This window comes from Clarias gariepinus, chromosome 5 (genome assembly GCF_024256425.1).
Source record: "Clarias gariepinus isolate MV-2021 ecotype Netherlands chromosome 5, CGAR_prim_01v2, whole genome shotgun sequence".
In the NCBI taxonomy this organism is placed as follows: Eukaryota; Metazoa; Chordata; class Actinopteri; order Siluriformes; family Clariidae; genus Clarias; species Clarias gariepinus.
Window position 1 is genome coordinate 11,671,764 of NC_071104.1, and position 16,841 is coordinate 11,688,604.

Sequence of the window (16,841 nt, forward strand, 5' to 3'; positions counted from 1 at the left end):
GCTTTATACACGATGCCAACTCTCTGGGGCCTGGACGAGCGTCCTGCACCGTCGACTCAGGACCAGCACCAAGCCACAGACCCCCAGCCTCACAAGCAGCACCCAAACTCATTACCTTACTTTATACAACCGCATTACAACCTAAAGATGAAGTGTTACAGTTTTGAAAAGCAGGAATGTGGAATGTCCTCAAAAAAATTTTTTATCTTGAAGTTATAAAAAAAAACAGACTTCATGTAATCAAGATACTGCAGTAGCTTCCATCCATTACAGTATTTTAATGCCATGGAAAAAATGAACAGGAAGGTTTTACTTATTACTTCTATAAAGCACTGACACTGGAGACTCCTTACAGAAAACCGCAGCAAATCTGACCATCCATCTGACAATCCATTAACGAATTATGATTTGTGTGTTTACTTCACCAGTTATTTTTCTTCGCCAAGGAGATATCCTTCAACTGCAACTGGCCGAAATGACTAACCGCGACAGTTAGCCACCGATGGTTTAATCTCAGTGTAATTAACAGGCATAAATATAGTTTTACATCCTTACCAGTGGTGGACAGGTTTAATAAAACCTAGGAGATTTACTATATATTTCCGCTTTATGATATCAGCTAACTTCTGACTCCCTTCTTCTTTGTTTTTCGGCTGTTCCTTTTCAGGCATCGCCACATCGAACCATCTAACCTTATCCTCTGCACCTCCCTCTTTCACACCAACTAACTTCATACCCTACATCCTACATCCATAAATCTCCTCTTTGGTCTTTCTCCAGACCTCCTGCCTGGCAGTTCCAACCTCAGCATCCTTTTACCACTATGCTCCCAATCTCCCCTCTGAACATGTCCAAACCACCTCAGTCTGCCCTCTCTGACTTTATCTCCAAAACATCTAACATGGGTTGTCCTTCTGATGGACTCATTCTTGATTCTATCCATCCTTGTCACCCCCCAAAGAGAACCTCAACATCTTCAGCTCTGCTACCTCCAAATAGCGTTAATTTGAATGCTCATGCGCTGTCTACGGTGCAGGTTAGAATCCCTCGATCCTCACAACAAGTAGTGCCCTTTGTTAGGGGTTAGATAGGGGTTTGTGCCTTGTATTAGCAGCTAGTTAGGTTTGTAGCCGTAAACGAAAAAAACAAAACAGTTCAGAGACAATCAGAGCGACTTAGTATTGTTTAGGGGGACACAACTTTATCAGACGTGTTCTTGCCAAAATTGCTTGCATGACTGATTTTGAATGTGGATTTTGGCAGGCAGCTGATCTCCCCTCTTTCAAGTACTGTGGAGTGATCCATGTAGTTTAACGTCCCAGTGCTGTTACGGTCTATTATCACCATTCATGAAATGTCTCTCTAGTCCAATCACATTGCTCGGGTAGAACTAACTGTTGTATTAAGACACCTGGTGCACAGTGGGCAGAAAACGTCAAATTTTTGTTATTTTCTGTCGAGATTGATTTAACTGAAAAACAGGATTCCTTCCTTTCATTTTAGATTGAAGTCAATGCTCAAGGCCTTGGGTTTTGGCCCAGCCGTGGTCTAGACTGTGACTTAGGCATGCTAGTTCGGCAGGTCATTGTCTCTATTTGTAACCAGAGGGCTTTTCTGAATGTTGCTAAAGACCTGCTGTTGAGCTTTCAAATCTAAATTGTACAGATAATTGCTTTTTTAGCTCAATGTTACATGTAGGCACCGCTAACTCTGTGCGTTTGTATGTGCACTGAAGTCGTTGAGTTTCTCTGTAGGTCTCGTGATGATTGTGGTGTGTGCTCAAGCAACAGCTGGAGGGAGTGGCTGGTACAGCTCTTCTCCAAGCCCAGCTTGATCCAAAATATATTTTTTTTGTATAAGTGGAATAGTTGAGGATTTGCTCTTAAGTAGTGTTTCTGAAAGCCGTCTGATATATTACTGCTGAAACACTTTCGAAATAGAAGCATGTAACAGCTTTCAGAAACATTACCTTTTAGTGCTTCCTCACAGTTGTGTGTGTGTGTATGTATCATTTTCATTATAAACTGTTTGAAGGTTTTGGCTCTCCTTATGTCCGTGATGAATGTCAGAAACGAGGCCTTAGGCTTCAAAGTTCTGAAGCTGCTTCATGTCTCCACAGAAAAAAGCCAAAGGTGAGGAGCTGTTTGACCAGATCATGTATCACCTGGATATCATTGAGAAGGATTACTTCGGCCTGCGCTTCATGGACTCCGCACAAGTGCCGGTAAGAGCCGCATCTGTAATATCTGACTGAATGAGCATGATGGTGTGGGTTCTAGTGTTGGTTATGGTAGAATAAAGCATGAAGGGGTGTGCTAATATAGGAAAGGAAACAACATGGTGGATTGAAGTTGATGGTTTTCTATGACAGACATGATGATAATGGAGTTTGATTTCCCCTATACCTCAAGAAATTGCCCAGGATTGCATGTTAATTAATTCCTTTATGGTCATTAAATAATGACAAATCTGTTGAAGTTTAATATTGTTGAACATCTAAAAAATCAAGCTGGAATAAAAATAAATTGTACAACATTGCATTGTTGTGTTACTGAGAAACCACAATGCTGTAAATCTGTTACAAAGCACTGATTCTTTGTTTACTACCTGTTCACGAAACCCACAGTTCGGATCAGATTTTTGGTCATACATTAAATTTATACTTTTTGCATTAACCTTAAAGCATGGAACTCTCGTCCGTTGTCTTAAATAAAAATCATTTAAGACGTCAAATGTGTAAACGAAATCTTAAAATAAGATACTCCAATCCTCACTAGGATTGGGATGGGAATCACCAGAGGCCACCCGATACAATACCTACGTTATGTGCCGATTCGATAAGTATCATGATTCTAAAAATTTCCCCATGTGATAATGTTTTTTTTTAGATTTTGTTTAAATTATAAATAAATCACTTCTACTACACAGGATGCTGTGCTGCCTGGCAATGTGCGAATGGTTTAGAGCACACCAGCCCCAGTGACATTTTACCACCTAGAATGCGAACGTATACACTACCACTCAAAAGTTTGGGATCAGGTGTAAATCTTTAAGTTTTTCAAAGAAGAACACATTTTCATGCCGTTCACAAACAATTTTATCCATTTCACAAACAAAGTTTAAAGCGAAATTCTGACTGTAATCGGAGCGGCCAGCCCAGTCTCCGGATCGGAACCTTATTGAGCTGTCATGGGAGCAGCTTTTGACCGTACGGTACGAAGGAAGACTCCATCAAGCCAATCCATCTTGTGGGAGGCGCACTAGGAAGCACGGGGTGAAATCTCATCAGATTGTCTTGAGAAATGGGCAGCTAGAATGTCTGGTAGGCTGGAATTGCTGCAAAATGTGTTTTTGTTTTTTTAAATAATAAATACATTTATTTATTTATTTATTTATTTATTTATGAAGTTTGAAGAACACATTCATCAATTTCAATCAAAATCATTATTTCTAACTCAGCATGTTTTTTCCTATTCAGACTAATTTAATTTCTCTTTGGAAAGCAGTAAAATTTCAAAGTGATCCCAAACTATTGAGCGGTAGTGTATATAACTTCAAAATTCATTAAAATAAAATTCATTTTGTATTTGGTACATGAATTCCCAAACAAAAGAATCACAATGCATCACTGAATTGTTTTTTTCTTCCACCTTTAATACTCGCCTCTTAAATTATGGTGCAAGATGACACAGGATTTAATTAAAGAACTTATTTATTTATTTAACTTTTTAATGCATGGATGATGTGGACTAGTTTTTCATTCACTGTTGTTTAGTGGCCTGTGCTGAAGGTTACGCCCTGTTCAGTGTTCAGTACTGATGGGAAGTACTTGTTTTTGAACTGGTTTTATCAGAAAGTGAGCCAGTTTTCAGCCCTACATAGGGGGATTTTGTCAGTATGATCTGGCGACCATGATAAGCACAAAGTGAAGGCGAGAGAGACAGTTTTTAAGCGAGCGAAGGTACAATTAAGCAGTGCACATGAGTGTATGTGAGAGGGGAAAATATTCAGGGTGATTCACTTAAACAGATATTCTGTAATAAATCTTGCTAGGAGGAGGAAATCGGAACGAAACGACGTACAATGTGTTTCTCAGTATATGGAATTATAACCCTGTAACTTGGTCTTAGGAATGGGCCCAAATATAACACCATGAACTGTAATTTTTATTTTATTAGCGGTAAGCGATCTGAACACGTCACGGGTCAGTATCTTTTATGTTGGACAGCCTCTATACGTGCCACTATCAATTAGCTGCTACAATTTTAATATCAATGTATTGCATGTGTGGAACTACCAGCAGCCAGAAGACTATTGTACTGTATAGAGAACTAATCAACACCTTCTGAGCAAATCAGAGTCAAATTCCAGAGAACTGTGATGTAATAGAATATGCTAATGTCAGGCTTCTTTTATAATTTATAATTTAGAGACTCATTAACGTCAACGTCTGAGTTGGTAGCTGGTGAGCAGAAGCAGTGTGTCAGATGGAATCAGGATGGGGGAGGGAGGGAGGGAGGGAGAGAAGACCGATGAGAGGAATGTGGGGGAGAGGAGACGGAGACATTCAATTCTTCCATCAGCACAAGTTCTCTCTCTCTCTCTTTCGTTCTCTCTCTCTCTGTGCGTCTCATGTTCCCTGCTATTCTACTCATGTGTCCAGGCAAAAAAAAATAAATCCTTCGTGTTTCTCAGTAATGCCTTGTCGTCTCTAAACCAGTACTAAAGGACAATCTTGATTCAGTTTTTTTTATAATATATATATATATATATATATATATATATATATATTTTTTTTTTTTTTTTTTTTCTTTACACATCCCTCTGGCAACATGTTTACCTTGTTAATCTGATGTAAAGAATGTTTTAGGGCTGAAACGATTCCTCGAGTAATTCGATTACAAAAAATCTTCTGCCTTGAAGCTTCTTTTAATGAATTTAAAAAGCTTGCGTTATGTTTTTGCGCGATTATTTGTTTGGCGTGACACGGATGCAAGCCGCCAGTACAGACGAAGAAGAAGCGCTTACGTCACCCAAATATCGAAAAGAGACGCAAACAGTTAGCTGTGTGTTTATATGAAGGAGCGTACTGTTGCGGGCTGAAAAACGGAAAGAAACAATAAAATAAAAATTTATTATTAAAAAATAATAAAATTAATTTTAATGTGTGCCTTATTTTTTTAAACCCTTAAAGTCATTTGAAAAACCTTTTTTTTGTTTGTTTGTTTGTTTTTGCATCTGAGAACAGGCTCTAAAATAGGAATGTATTGCACTGTAATGCACTTAATTCATCTCAGTCAACTTTAAGCTATTCCTTGTATTGTGAATAATGACATAATGATAAAATGCTGTAAGCATTTAAAAAAAATAAAAGTTTTTTTTTTAAAAAAACAAAAACCAATTAATCTTTGTTTCTCTTATATTTTACATTGCAATTATTTGCTCAGCGTGCAACAAATATTGATTTTATCCGATTACTCGATTAATCGATTAATTTTTGGTAGACTACTTGATTACTAAAACATTCGATAGCTACAGCCATAGACTGTTGACCCTGATCTACTGATGTCTAAATCTTTATTTCTTCGCAGCACTGGTTGGATGTGACAAAAAGCATTAAAAAGCAAGTCAAAAGTAAGTTGTGTGCACCATTTCTGTATCTTATCTCTTTTGAATTATTTCGTTGGTATGTGCCTGTGCTGTGTCTGGAGGGATAAGATTAAATGTTTCCATTAATGCCTTTTTTAATTTTTAGTGTTGGATATAACATATAGAATTTATCATTTCTTCATCTGCTACATTAATGATTTAAATGGATGGACTGATCATTGTAAAAACGTTTCACTTTGTGCAAACAATTAAAAAAGCAAAATCATATCCATGAGGGATGTTTAAGTCAAACCGGGACTTTTGATTGTATTAGAGCACACACTACCTTCATTTCTCTGTATAATCCCCTGCTACACTAACACACGAGTTTCACTAGCGCCAGTCCATCAAGGTAAAAACCTTTCTCTTTAGCACTTTAGAGCCATGATCTGCCTTTCTGCTTCACGTCTGAAACTCTGGCCTCCCGGGAACTCCTTTTAATTTGGAAAGTCTTCTTTAAACATCAATCGGGGTTGCGCATTTATTCACAAGAAATGTTACCATAAGTCCCGGTTTGGTTTGAACGCCCCTCGTAGATTCCTTCATGCTTCTGACCTGTTCTGTCTTCTGTGCCTCAGTCGGTCCTCCGTATTGTCTGCACATGCGGGTTAAGTTCTATTCCTCAGAGCCCAACAACCTCCGTGAGGAGTTAACACGGTGCGTTTCAGCTTTACTTTTCCTTCCTAACACCTTTTAAGACCATGACGGCCTCCCCGACTGACTGATGGTCGTGTCTTACTCTTTCACAGGTACCTATTTGTCCTACAGCTGAAGCAGGACATCCTCAGCAGCAAGTAAGCAAAACCTTTGAAATGTTTGATTATCATAAAAACTAATTCTTGTTTGTTCGAGGGAAAAATATTTCTATAGGAATCTAACAAAACGTGTCCTGAACCTAGATTAGAGTGTCCCTTCGATACAGCGGTGGAGCTGGCAGCCTTCTCTCTACAGGGTAAGTCATGACACAAATGAATTCCGTGTGAACGGGAGATATTAATGTTATTGTTAGTTTAACAGATGCATTTACAATGTATTAATTAGATATATTAATTACAGATTTATAATTAATGTTTCTAAGCCATTTAAGTATTGGATTTTTTTTTATTGTATTTGTAAATACCAAAAAACACTATAGTCTGAGTTAAAGAATTAACATGAACGTTTTACACACGCACAAACAGTTCTTATTTTAACACCTCTTATTTTTATTTTTAAGATTTGACTCATTTTACTTACAAAAAAAAAAATAGAAATTAATGAATCCAATATTTGCATATCAGTGTTGATACTGAGGCAGGCTGCCACAAATAAATGAGTGTATTGTGAGTACACACTGGATTGTGCTGTTAAAACTGTTGAAATGCAGCTTAAGCTGATAGGAAATTATTACCAATCAATCGATTATTGTCATGTTCTAATATCGGTTGGAAAAATGTGCAAAATCTGTCAAACAAGCATAACTTCACATTTCTATCATAACCAGGGATGCAGTTTAAACATGGAGGAAGACAAAAACTAATAATGTGTAAATAATGCCTGTAATATCAGAGTGTGTGTGTATGAGCCGAGGGGGCGTGGCCTGGGCTGCACACGAAACAGAGAACATATAAAACTTTCACACAAACCTAACATGACTCCCCCCCAAATCTTCTCCATATAAAATTTAAACAAGGTGTGATTATTTTTATTTTTATTTTTTTTGGGCAAGTTTTTTGGTGTCTTGTGCCAGAATTGGAAAATGCTAAAAAGTTCATTTGTTGGATTTATATAAATTGTACTTTATATTAATCACTTGGTCTTGAGATATCGCACTAAAGAACCATAATTGGACAGATGGGAAGATTAATTACAAAAGCTAATAAATGAAAATTGCTCTAGACATGTGACCTATAGAATAAAATCGAGGTTCTTGACGGTGGATACACACACACACACACACACACACACGGATGAATGGACGGCTCTATAGCATTTCACCTACACCCCATAGCAACAGCGGTGTGACAGGAGGGTTTTTTTCCCCCCAGTTTAAAAAGGTCTTAGTTTTTACTGCAAGATGTTTTAAGGTTTAAATAATTTAATTAAAAGTCAAGAAATTATCAGTTTTAGATTTAGTTATTATACTTTTAATTATATAATGTAAACCTTTATTCTCTGCTTTTATTGTAATACTTGTAATCCTCCCCTGCCCCAAAGAAATGTAAGAATAAGCAGTTATTTCTTATTAGCCAGTGAGTTTGTATCACTTGTGTTAAAAAGATCAGTCTACTCAGGCTAGATGTAGTCATAGTGTAATACTATCACATACAATATTATATACTATCGTAAAATATGTATCGAAGTACTTCTTTAGAATAAAACCTTCCCCATCAGCTTGTTTTTTAAATCCATAAATCATTGGCACTCATGTGCAGAGGCTTTGCTCCTCCGAGTGTAAGATCTTTATAGAAACAGAGCACGTGGCTTCTTTAATCCTCTTCACCATGCAGTGCAGGAGTCGCGTCGGAATACACCGTATACACTGATCAGACCCTCCCCTTTCCCCGTCCTCTCTTCTGGCATGTTCTGCTCTTGCTATCCGGTGGGGAAATGCATAATGACACCACGCATGGAAAAGATATTGCTCATTTGTAGGTTCCTGTAACGCTGAACAGCAGGGTAGACGTGTCATTACCGCGGATTAACTGCTGAACAAGGGCAGCCGGTCTCCGCTGAGGAATGTCTCTAAGCAAGTCAGCAGTTTTATATGTGAGATATAATGCATTATGAATACAGGATGAAACGTGCATAGCGTATGTTAATATAATGTTCCTTCTGCATCTTTTTTTTTCTTTCTTAAAGTCCATACCCATATTACTGGTTTTCTCTCTCTCTCTCGGCTCTCTCCTAGCTCGTGCCTGTCGTTTCTAACTCTTAGTGAAAGCAATGTTTGGGAAGGAGGGCCCCCTAATCCAGAACACTGACACGTTCACACACTGGACTCTGGCGGTCCAAATTGCTGTTTATTGTACGAACATTTTGGAAGCAAATAGCTCGTATACATCAGCATTAAAATGTAAATGGCTGCTACTTCATTGTTTTTTTTGTTTTTTTTTTACATTTTGTTAATGCATACAGTGCAAAAAAACATAACACCAGACTGTTTCCAAATCTGTGTACCTGCATACAGTATACAGTATATTTATAGTAATTTAGGAGTGTATACCTAGCTTATACCTCATTGCTATTTGACTGTTTACATTACCAGTATAAAGTGACCCGATTCTGATTTTTTTTTGTTTTTTTTACCCTCTTATCTGAGTCACTGCATGTGGTTCTAGATTACACTACAGTATGTTGCCAAAATATTCACTCGCATGCCTTCACATGCTCTAATTCATCAGGTTGTTCTATCAGGTTGAGGTCAGGACTGTGCAGTCCAGTCAAGTTCTTCCACACCACACCCGCTTATCCACGTCTTTTTGGACCTTGCTTTGTGCACTGGTGCGCAGTCATGTTGGAACGGGAGTGGGGTTGTTTTTCAGTCACTGGGCTTGCCTCCTTATTTTCAGTAAAAGGAAAGACAAAACCAAAATGTGTCCAAGACATTTTGGACAATTTTATGGGAACAGTTTGGGGAGGGCTCCTTCCTGTTTTAACATGACTGCGCACCAATGCACAAAGCAAGGTCCATAAAGACCTGGATGAGCGAGTTTGCTGTGGACTGGCCTGCACCTCAACCTGACCTTTGGGATGAATCAGAGCAGACACTATGAGTCAGGCCTTCTCGTCCAATATCGGTGACAGACCTCACAAATGCGCTTCTGGAAAGACGGTCAATTCCCATAAACACACTTCTAAACCTTGTGGAAAGTCTTCCCAGAAGAGTTGGAGCTGTTATAGCTTTAAAGCTTGGGTCAACATCATGTTAAACCCTATGGATTAAGAATTGGAGTGAATACTTGGTGTAATATAGTGTATATAGATGTAAATCTAATAGGTGGTCATGTGATTTTAATGAGTTTTTGCCTCTGCACATGTGTAGAGGGTTCTGATTTCATCAGTCAGCACCGGCAGCACGTGGATTTCATTGCAGTTATAGCACTGTCTGGCTTTCTTCCTTCTTCTGGACCGAAACAAATACAGCCGGCTAACTGCTAGCCATCCTCCAGTGCAAAATTTCAAGCATATATTTTTCCAAAAATTGCATCCGTTGTTTGAAATGAATGAGTTGTCACACAAATTTGATGCGTAAACAATTGCGCTATAATGGTGTGCATGTGGCTCAGTAGCATTAACAAGCAAAGTATGGAGGATTTCTGAGAATTGTATCAACCTGTTAAAGAAATAGTAAAATATGGGACGTTTAAAAAGAGAGAAGAAAAATAGACTAAATAACTTTTTATTCATTTTATGTAACAGGAACCAGCATGTCATGTCACAAGGCAAATAACTGTGGGTATAAAAGGAATAAAACATTTCAGGATGTGCTGCTATAGTAATAAACTTTCAGGTAGTAACAGTATCTCCACTTCCACTGCGCACTCCATTATTAACCCCTGACCTCTTGACCTCTCTTAGCTGAGCTGGGCGACTACGACCCTGCAGAGCATGGCCTTGACCTGGTGTCGGAGTTCCGCTTTGTTCCAGAGCAGACGGAGGAGATGGAGTTGGCCATCTACAACGCCTGGAAAGAGTGCAGGTAACTGCGTCAAGACAGGACGTGGGAGGCAGGAGGAGGGAGCGTGCGGATGTCATCCATCTCATTGGATTATGTCCGTATCTTCCATATGGGTCAATTTTAACCCTGCTGATTTGGGTGCGAGTTATGACAAATGCAGTAGTTTGCAATCTGCACAAGATGTAGAGGGTCCTAATAGATCCTGCTGGCTGGAGTGTTGGATTCATTTCCAGCATTTTTTTTCAATGCAAGCTTTAACTCGTCTAAGAACACAATCATAAATTGATCACTGAGTTGTTGTCGGTTGTTCGGCTGCTCCCGGCAAGAGGTCGCAATGGAGGACCATCCGATACGCACAAAGGCTTGGCACAGGTTTTACAGTGAAGTTTTTAATTTTTGCATATCCCCACTTTGTTAGAAGCCTGAGGTCAGAGCACTGGGTCAGCCATTATACGGAGCCCCTGGAGCAGACAGGGTTAAGGGCCTTGATCTTAATAGCAACTTGATGGAGCTGGGGCCTGAACTGCTGACCTTCCAAGCAGTAACTCGGAGCATTAACACATTGAGCTCCCACAGTTTGATAGAAGTGTCCTGACCAAAATTAGTTTAGTCGAGATTCAGCAAACAGACAATTTCTTAGTTCCAATGTAGAAATTAAACGCTAGCACGTCTGGTTGAGATGCAAAAAAAAGGGTTTTTCCAGAAGGCCACACATGCGTGTGGTTCAGGTTAAGATAGTCTGACCTCAAATCACGTTAGATGCTTTCTTCCAAATGGACATTATTTAGTATAATTTCATACTGAGTCATAGGGTCAGTCAGGCTGAAAGCTTTTGTAGGTCACAAGATAACTGTGACGAAATTCCTCTGCTGAGTCTCGCTATCTTGCAGGGGCCAGATGCCTGCACAGGCTGAGATAAACTACTTGAATAAGGCCAAGTGGCTGGAGATGTATGGAGTTGACATGCATATGGTCAAGGTAAGAATTTAAGGTTTTGCAGAAATGTTAGTATGGATGTGCATAAAATTAATAGTAATAATATAAATATGAATAGGCACAATTTCAAGTGTGGTTTATCCAAATCTGCATGTATCAAGTAAGTTGTGTTCGTTCCACCTTCAGGCCAGAGATGGAAATGAGTACAGTTTGGGATTGACTCCCACTGGAGTGCTCGTGTTTGAGGGCGAAACCAAGATCGGCCTGTTCTTTTGGTAAGATGTTTGCAGAAAGTACTTTTTTTCCCATTTTTTTAAGCATTATACAGTATGTGTACAAATTTTCTGCATCATGTGCATATGTTTCTCACCTCGCTCAGGCCCAAGATCACACGGTTAGACTTCAAAAAGAGCAAGCTGACCCTGGTGGTGGTGGAGGACGACGAACAGGTAATGCAGGACACCTGAAAATACAGAACGCCGTGTACTTTCCAACCTCTCAGAATAGAGAATCCTCCTGTCCGTCTTATCTGCCTGATATGATTACAATGTCTTCAGAGCTGCCCATATTTACAGTAGGAGAAATGTGCCTTCACTCCATCATTTCTTCTTCAAAGAGCCAGACTTTCTCGTACTTTTAATGTATTCTTGAGGAAAAGTTCTTCAGGTTTCCTGAAGGCATTCTTTGCCTGTCATTTTCGCCAAGTTTCTGCCTCTCATTTTCACTCCAGTCCCTGTACCTGAGCAGTTTCAGAGGAATGTTTTTTGTTTGTCGCGCCACACAGTGACCTATAAATCATTCACTCACTCACACTCACTCTCTCATCGTCTATAACACTATATCTCGTATACATTGTCGCAGGGGGCTCCAAGTCTTGGGTCACAAGGTACACCCTAGACGGAGTTTAAATCCATCGCAGGACATTTGTGTAAAAACACATAAAAACACTCATTCTATGGGCAATTTGGGAACCCTAGTTAGCCTAATCTGCATGTCTTTGGACTGTAGGAGAACACTGGAGTAACCGGAGGATCACGCTTCAGAGTTCCATGGCAACCACAAGTTGTTTATTCATAGTTAAACTTTAAAGATATACATAAAGTATATATGTCATAAAGTTATGCAAGTTTCTGCATTATTCATAATTGTTGTAATTTAGGTCAGCAATGGTCCAAATATTAAAAGATCTTATTTTTCTGGACATCACTTTGGGCCTCATTAATGAAGCTGGAACTGAATTTAATTATTCATAGATGAGTCATATGAGGGTTTACCCACAGGATTTGGTATTCATGAAAAATCTTTTATTTCCTATTCCTATTTAAACAATAGATTTTGTAAGGATTAGAGTGTGTGGATTACATATGGATTACATTGTCGAGATGAAATTTCTTATTTGTGATCTTATTTGATTGTGTGAGAACCAGTAGTGTTATATCATTGGCGTTGATTAAAGAATATGAAAAATGCAATAACAAAGCCATCACAAATCCGTAAAGAAAACTTAATAATATGACATGCAATCTGGATAAAAGAAATGGTGCCATATGAAAAAAAAGAGCTGATTCGTCTGTGCATAGCCACAATCTACTAACAAATGCCTAGTTAGCACTCGCTAATATTACGAGGATGAGTAAAACTTATTCACACTCTAGTACCGAAACAACTCGTGGTGGAGCATAAACATAAGCGTTTGGATATCTGCAAACAAAATTTGGATCCCCAAAAATTTGGATTCCCAAAATTCAATTCAATTTGGATCCCCAAAATTCAAATCTGGATCCCAGATTTTCTTCCAAATTTTTTTTTTTAGTGGTATCCAATTCCTCCCGGTCACTAGGGCGCTCCCACATTAAGGCTACTACGACCACTCAGTCGGGAGGGCCGAAGACTATCACGTGTTTTCTCCGAACCACGTGACGCCAGCTGACCGCATCTTTTCGAACTGCTCGCTCACCCATTGTTGTCCCATTGTGGGCGGAGTAACACACTCGGAAGACAGCGCTATCCGCTCCTTCCGCTTGCGTGAGCTCACAGACGCCCCTGATTGGCTGTAGAGCCGTGATTAATGTGGCTCTTAAGTACCTCTCATCCCTTCCCTCTGAGAGAGCTCGGCCAATCAGCTCTCTCTAGACCTCTGGCTGCGAGAGGTTACAGCATCACCCGGGAATCGAACTCGCGATCTCCAGATAATAGGCCGAGCACTTTACCGCTTTTTTTTATTAGGTAATACAAAAGCTTGCTAACAGATGAACAGATATATCTCAAATATTTTACTGTCGAAATTTACACAAGCTGTGTTGAGAACATGTTTTGAGCTGCTCAACGTGCACACAGAGGAGAATCAGCTTTTAAAAGACGAAAAATTATACAATTTTTACAAACATCTGCAAACAGCTTTAATAAAAGATTGATAAAATAAGCCAGTTATCTTAAAGCCATAGTGGTTGCTTATGTCAAAGATGCACGCATGCTTGGTGGTATGGTTCTGTGTATTTAGTATATTGGTAACATGATGTACAGTATAACATACAGGTTATAGGTTTGTGTGTGTGTGTGTGTATTACGTTTCACAACTACTCCTGGGTGGAGCGATGCCTGGCCGAGGTTGGCTCATCTCCAGCAGGAGTTAATTAACCACTGCCCTCCCTCAGGCATGTCTGGCATCTGGAGCACTTAGCACTCTATAAAGCATCGGAGCTGCGGACATAAAAAGCTGTCCATCACACACACACACACACACACACACACACACACACACACACACACACACACGGGTCCCGAGAGACACTCAGCCACACACATCAGCACTATCTTAACTCAGCCCATTGTGATTTAAGCTCAGTTAATGTATGTCATTAAGAGCAAAGAAAATGCAAGCCGGTCTCTACGCCTCCACGCGCATAAATTCTCTTAACACGTAATTAAATATTGAACGCCAGGCGAATAGGGTGAAGCGTAATAAAGAAAGATGGCAGTGTTTTTCCAGTAACGCGGTCATGGGAGAGGTCATGTCCAATTAATGGCATGACGATAGGCAATAATTCACCTTAATAATGACATCCAGTGATACTAGACCACTTTTATGAGTGCGTCTACGCAGTAGATTATTCAGGTGAGCACGGTTGTTTTTGTGTCTCAGCTCCGTGAGCCGTTTTGGACTCCTCCAAAGTCAAAAGAAATGCCAGACCATAACAGTAGACCATACTTTCCTATTTCTAAATTTGTCAACAATGGTTATTTTTTAGAAGTATAGATATTCTACAATGTCTTGTGTATTTATTTATTCCATTAAAAGTTCTTAGGTAATCTGTTATTGTCGTCCATCCATCCATTATTTAAGGTAAGTTCCTGTGTAGAAGGCCTGGAGCATATTCCTGGGAACTCAGGGCAGGGTGTCAACACATTACACACTCAAACACCCAGTCGTGCTCTACCAACACCCTTTGTGGGAGGTCTTCGGTTTGTGGGAGGAAACCAGAGTCCCCAGAGGAAACTCGGCAAGAATCAGGAAACCATACATGCACAACAGAACAGAAGGGAGATCTCAAACCCCAACCCTGGAGATGTGAGGCAACAGTACTAACCACACAGTAGTGCCACTGTCTCTTTCAATTTTTTAAGTTGTTTCCTCCATTTCATCCATAAAGAAGCCAGCTCTGCTTCATCATCTAATGGCTACCAGAAAAGGAGGTTAAAGGCTAATGCGTGCTTCCTCTCAGACGCATAAATCCAGCCAATTGCATCTTTTAAGCTGTTGCTCAACATAGAGAAGCATATGTAGAAAATTCCCGATTAAGCGTTATCTGACAGGAAAGGCATGCCGTCCGTCCTACTTGGACTTTTAGCCACGGATGGCTGTGACATCACTGGGATATGGACTTGGAAATGATTTTCCAATGCATCACTTGGAAAACTCGATGAACTAATCACTCAAAACTGTCTTCTGCTTTTGTAATCCTTGGCGACCGTTGTTCTGGTTGCTTCATAGTCTTTAAGTCTAGAATTTGTCCAGATCTTACTCCGATGCTGTTCAAAATTCCTGGAACTACTCAACTTATAAAGCGGCTGAGACTTTGGCTAACGACAAGGTGCGTTCTAGTCAACCCAGGATGTTTGATTGGGCAGAATAACCAGACAACATTTATGAGTGATAAAAAAAAAAAAAACCTTTATTTCTCTATATAATCCTCTGCTCTACACTAATGCACTCACCCCAGCGCTTGTATATCATCAAGGTAATGGCCCCAAACATGTGGCAATGGCTTGGAGAGAGATCAGGACTGGATGGAAGATGTGGCAAGAACTCCCAGCCGAGTTCCTGTAATGCACAAACATTGCGGTTTGCAGTATGAAGTCTTGCCTTGTCCTGCAAAAACACAATGCGTTTGGCGATCAAACCAGTCCAGGATTTTATTTGTTTTTGTTTTTTCTGAGAGAATGTTCTACTTCACGGAAATGACTGCAGTGTGCTCCAAGTCCACTTGAAGACAGTTATTGCTGTGTGTTATATGGCTTATACTGACTGCATGTTGACTTGGAGCTCTTTCACTGCTCCCTGCTCGAGATGATTAGATTTCTTCCTTTATATTCAGCAAAGTTGTGGTTTAAGTGCATTGTTATTCTCCTCTTTAAGTCTTTCTGAATATTCTCTTAGATTTTATACTTCGTAACTTTATGCTTGATTACCGAGTTAACTAAAAAACAAAAAATACTCAATTTTGCCCAAGCATGCTGCCTTCACTTTTTCATTTCCTCCTCCATGTGATTTATAAGCTTGTAATCAGTCCAGTTTCTTAAGAAACCTGGCTTGCATTGCACTGATTAAAATGACTCCCTTTACTTGAGAAAATATTCTGTAGTCCCACTTACTAAACTATTCTCTTGGAACACAGCTATTTTTTTTGTTGTTGTTGTTGTTTCTCGGATACCTGCAAGATTTGCTCTTTTACTTAGAACCACATTTTCGTGGAACTGGACTGAACGTTTCTCTGCTGTTTTTGACTCTCCAACAGGGCAAAGAGCAGGAGCACACGTTTGTATTTCGCATGGATCATCCCAAGGCCTGTAAGCACTTATGGAAGTGTGCAGTGGAGCATCATGCCTTCTTCAGGCTGCGCGGCCCCGTCCAGAAGGGATCCTCTCGCTCGGGCTTCATCCGCATGGGCTCCCGTTTCAGATACAGGTACCGAATCTCTCGCAGCACCTGGGATTAAAGTGTTGCGCATGAATGACTTGCAGCTCACTGACCGGACCGATTTCCTGCACCGTCTAAGCAGGTTGTTTTATTAGCTACGTAAAGCTGTTCAGGGTTAAACCTGCTAGAGATCAGAGTCTCAGAGCACAGTCATGATGTACGGCGGTGTCACTTATTCAGTTATTTAAAACAGTGTTGTCTTTGTTTTTTATTACCGGTCCCAGCCGTCTCACTTTCACCAGCTGTGCTGATGACCTCGCTCTAGATAGTCTCTTAATAACAGTGATGACGTGTGTGAGATCATAATTAGGCAGCAGTGATTTTGGCATCTGTATTGCACTTCCTTTGTTTTTTGGCTTTTTTTTGCGTCAATTTGGCCACAGAAGCTTTTGAAAGGTT

General features: G+C 39.8%; 1 protein-coding gene across 6 annotated transcripts in view; it reads left to right on the forward strand.

Annotated features, from left to right (window-relative positions):
- The window catches only part of epb41l5 (erythrocyte membrane protein band 4.1 like 5), a 47,003-nt gene that overhangs the window by 8,962 nt on the left and 21,200 nt on the right, over window positions 1–16,841 (forward strand). For all 6 annotated transcript variants that reach the window (XM_053496248.1, XM_053496249.1, XM_053496252.1 and 3 more), the window contains exons 3-12: window positions 2,120–2,224; window positions 5,592–5,634; window positions 6,228–6,306; window positions 6,399–6,443; window positions 6,549–6,601; window positions 10,210–10,330; window positions 11,200–11,287; window positions 11,432–11,520; window positions 11,625–11,694; window positions 16,261–16,430. In XM_053496248.1, coding sequence (XP_053352223.1) covers window positions 2,120–2,224; window positions 5,592–5,634; window positions 6,228–6,306; window positions 6,399–6,443; window positions 6,549–6,601; window positions 10,210–10,330; window positions 11,200–11,287; window positions 11,432–11,520; window positions 11,625–11,694; window positions 16,261–16,430 — 863 coding nt within the window. The remainder of the gene's footprint in view (window positions 1–2,119; window positions 2,225–5,591; window positions 5,635–6,227; window positions 6,307–6,398; window positions 6,444–6,548; window positions 6,602–10,209; window positions 10,331–11,199; window positions 11,288–11,431; window positions 11,521–11,624; window positions 11,695–16,260; window positions 16,431–16,841) is intronic.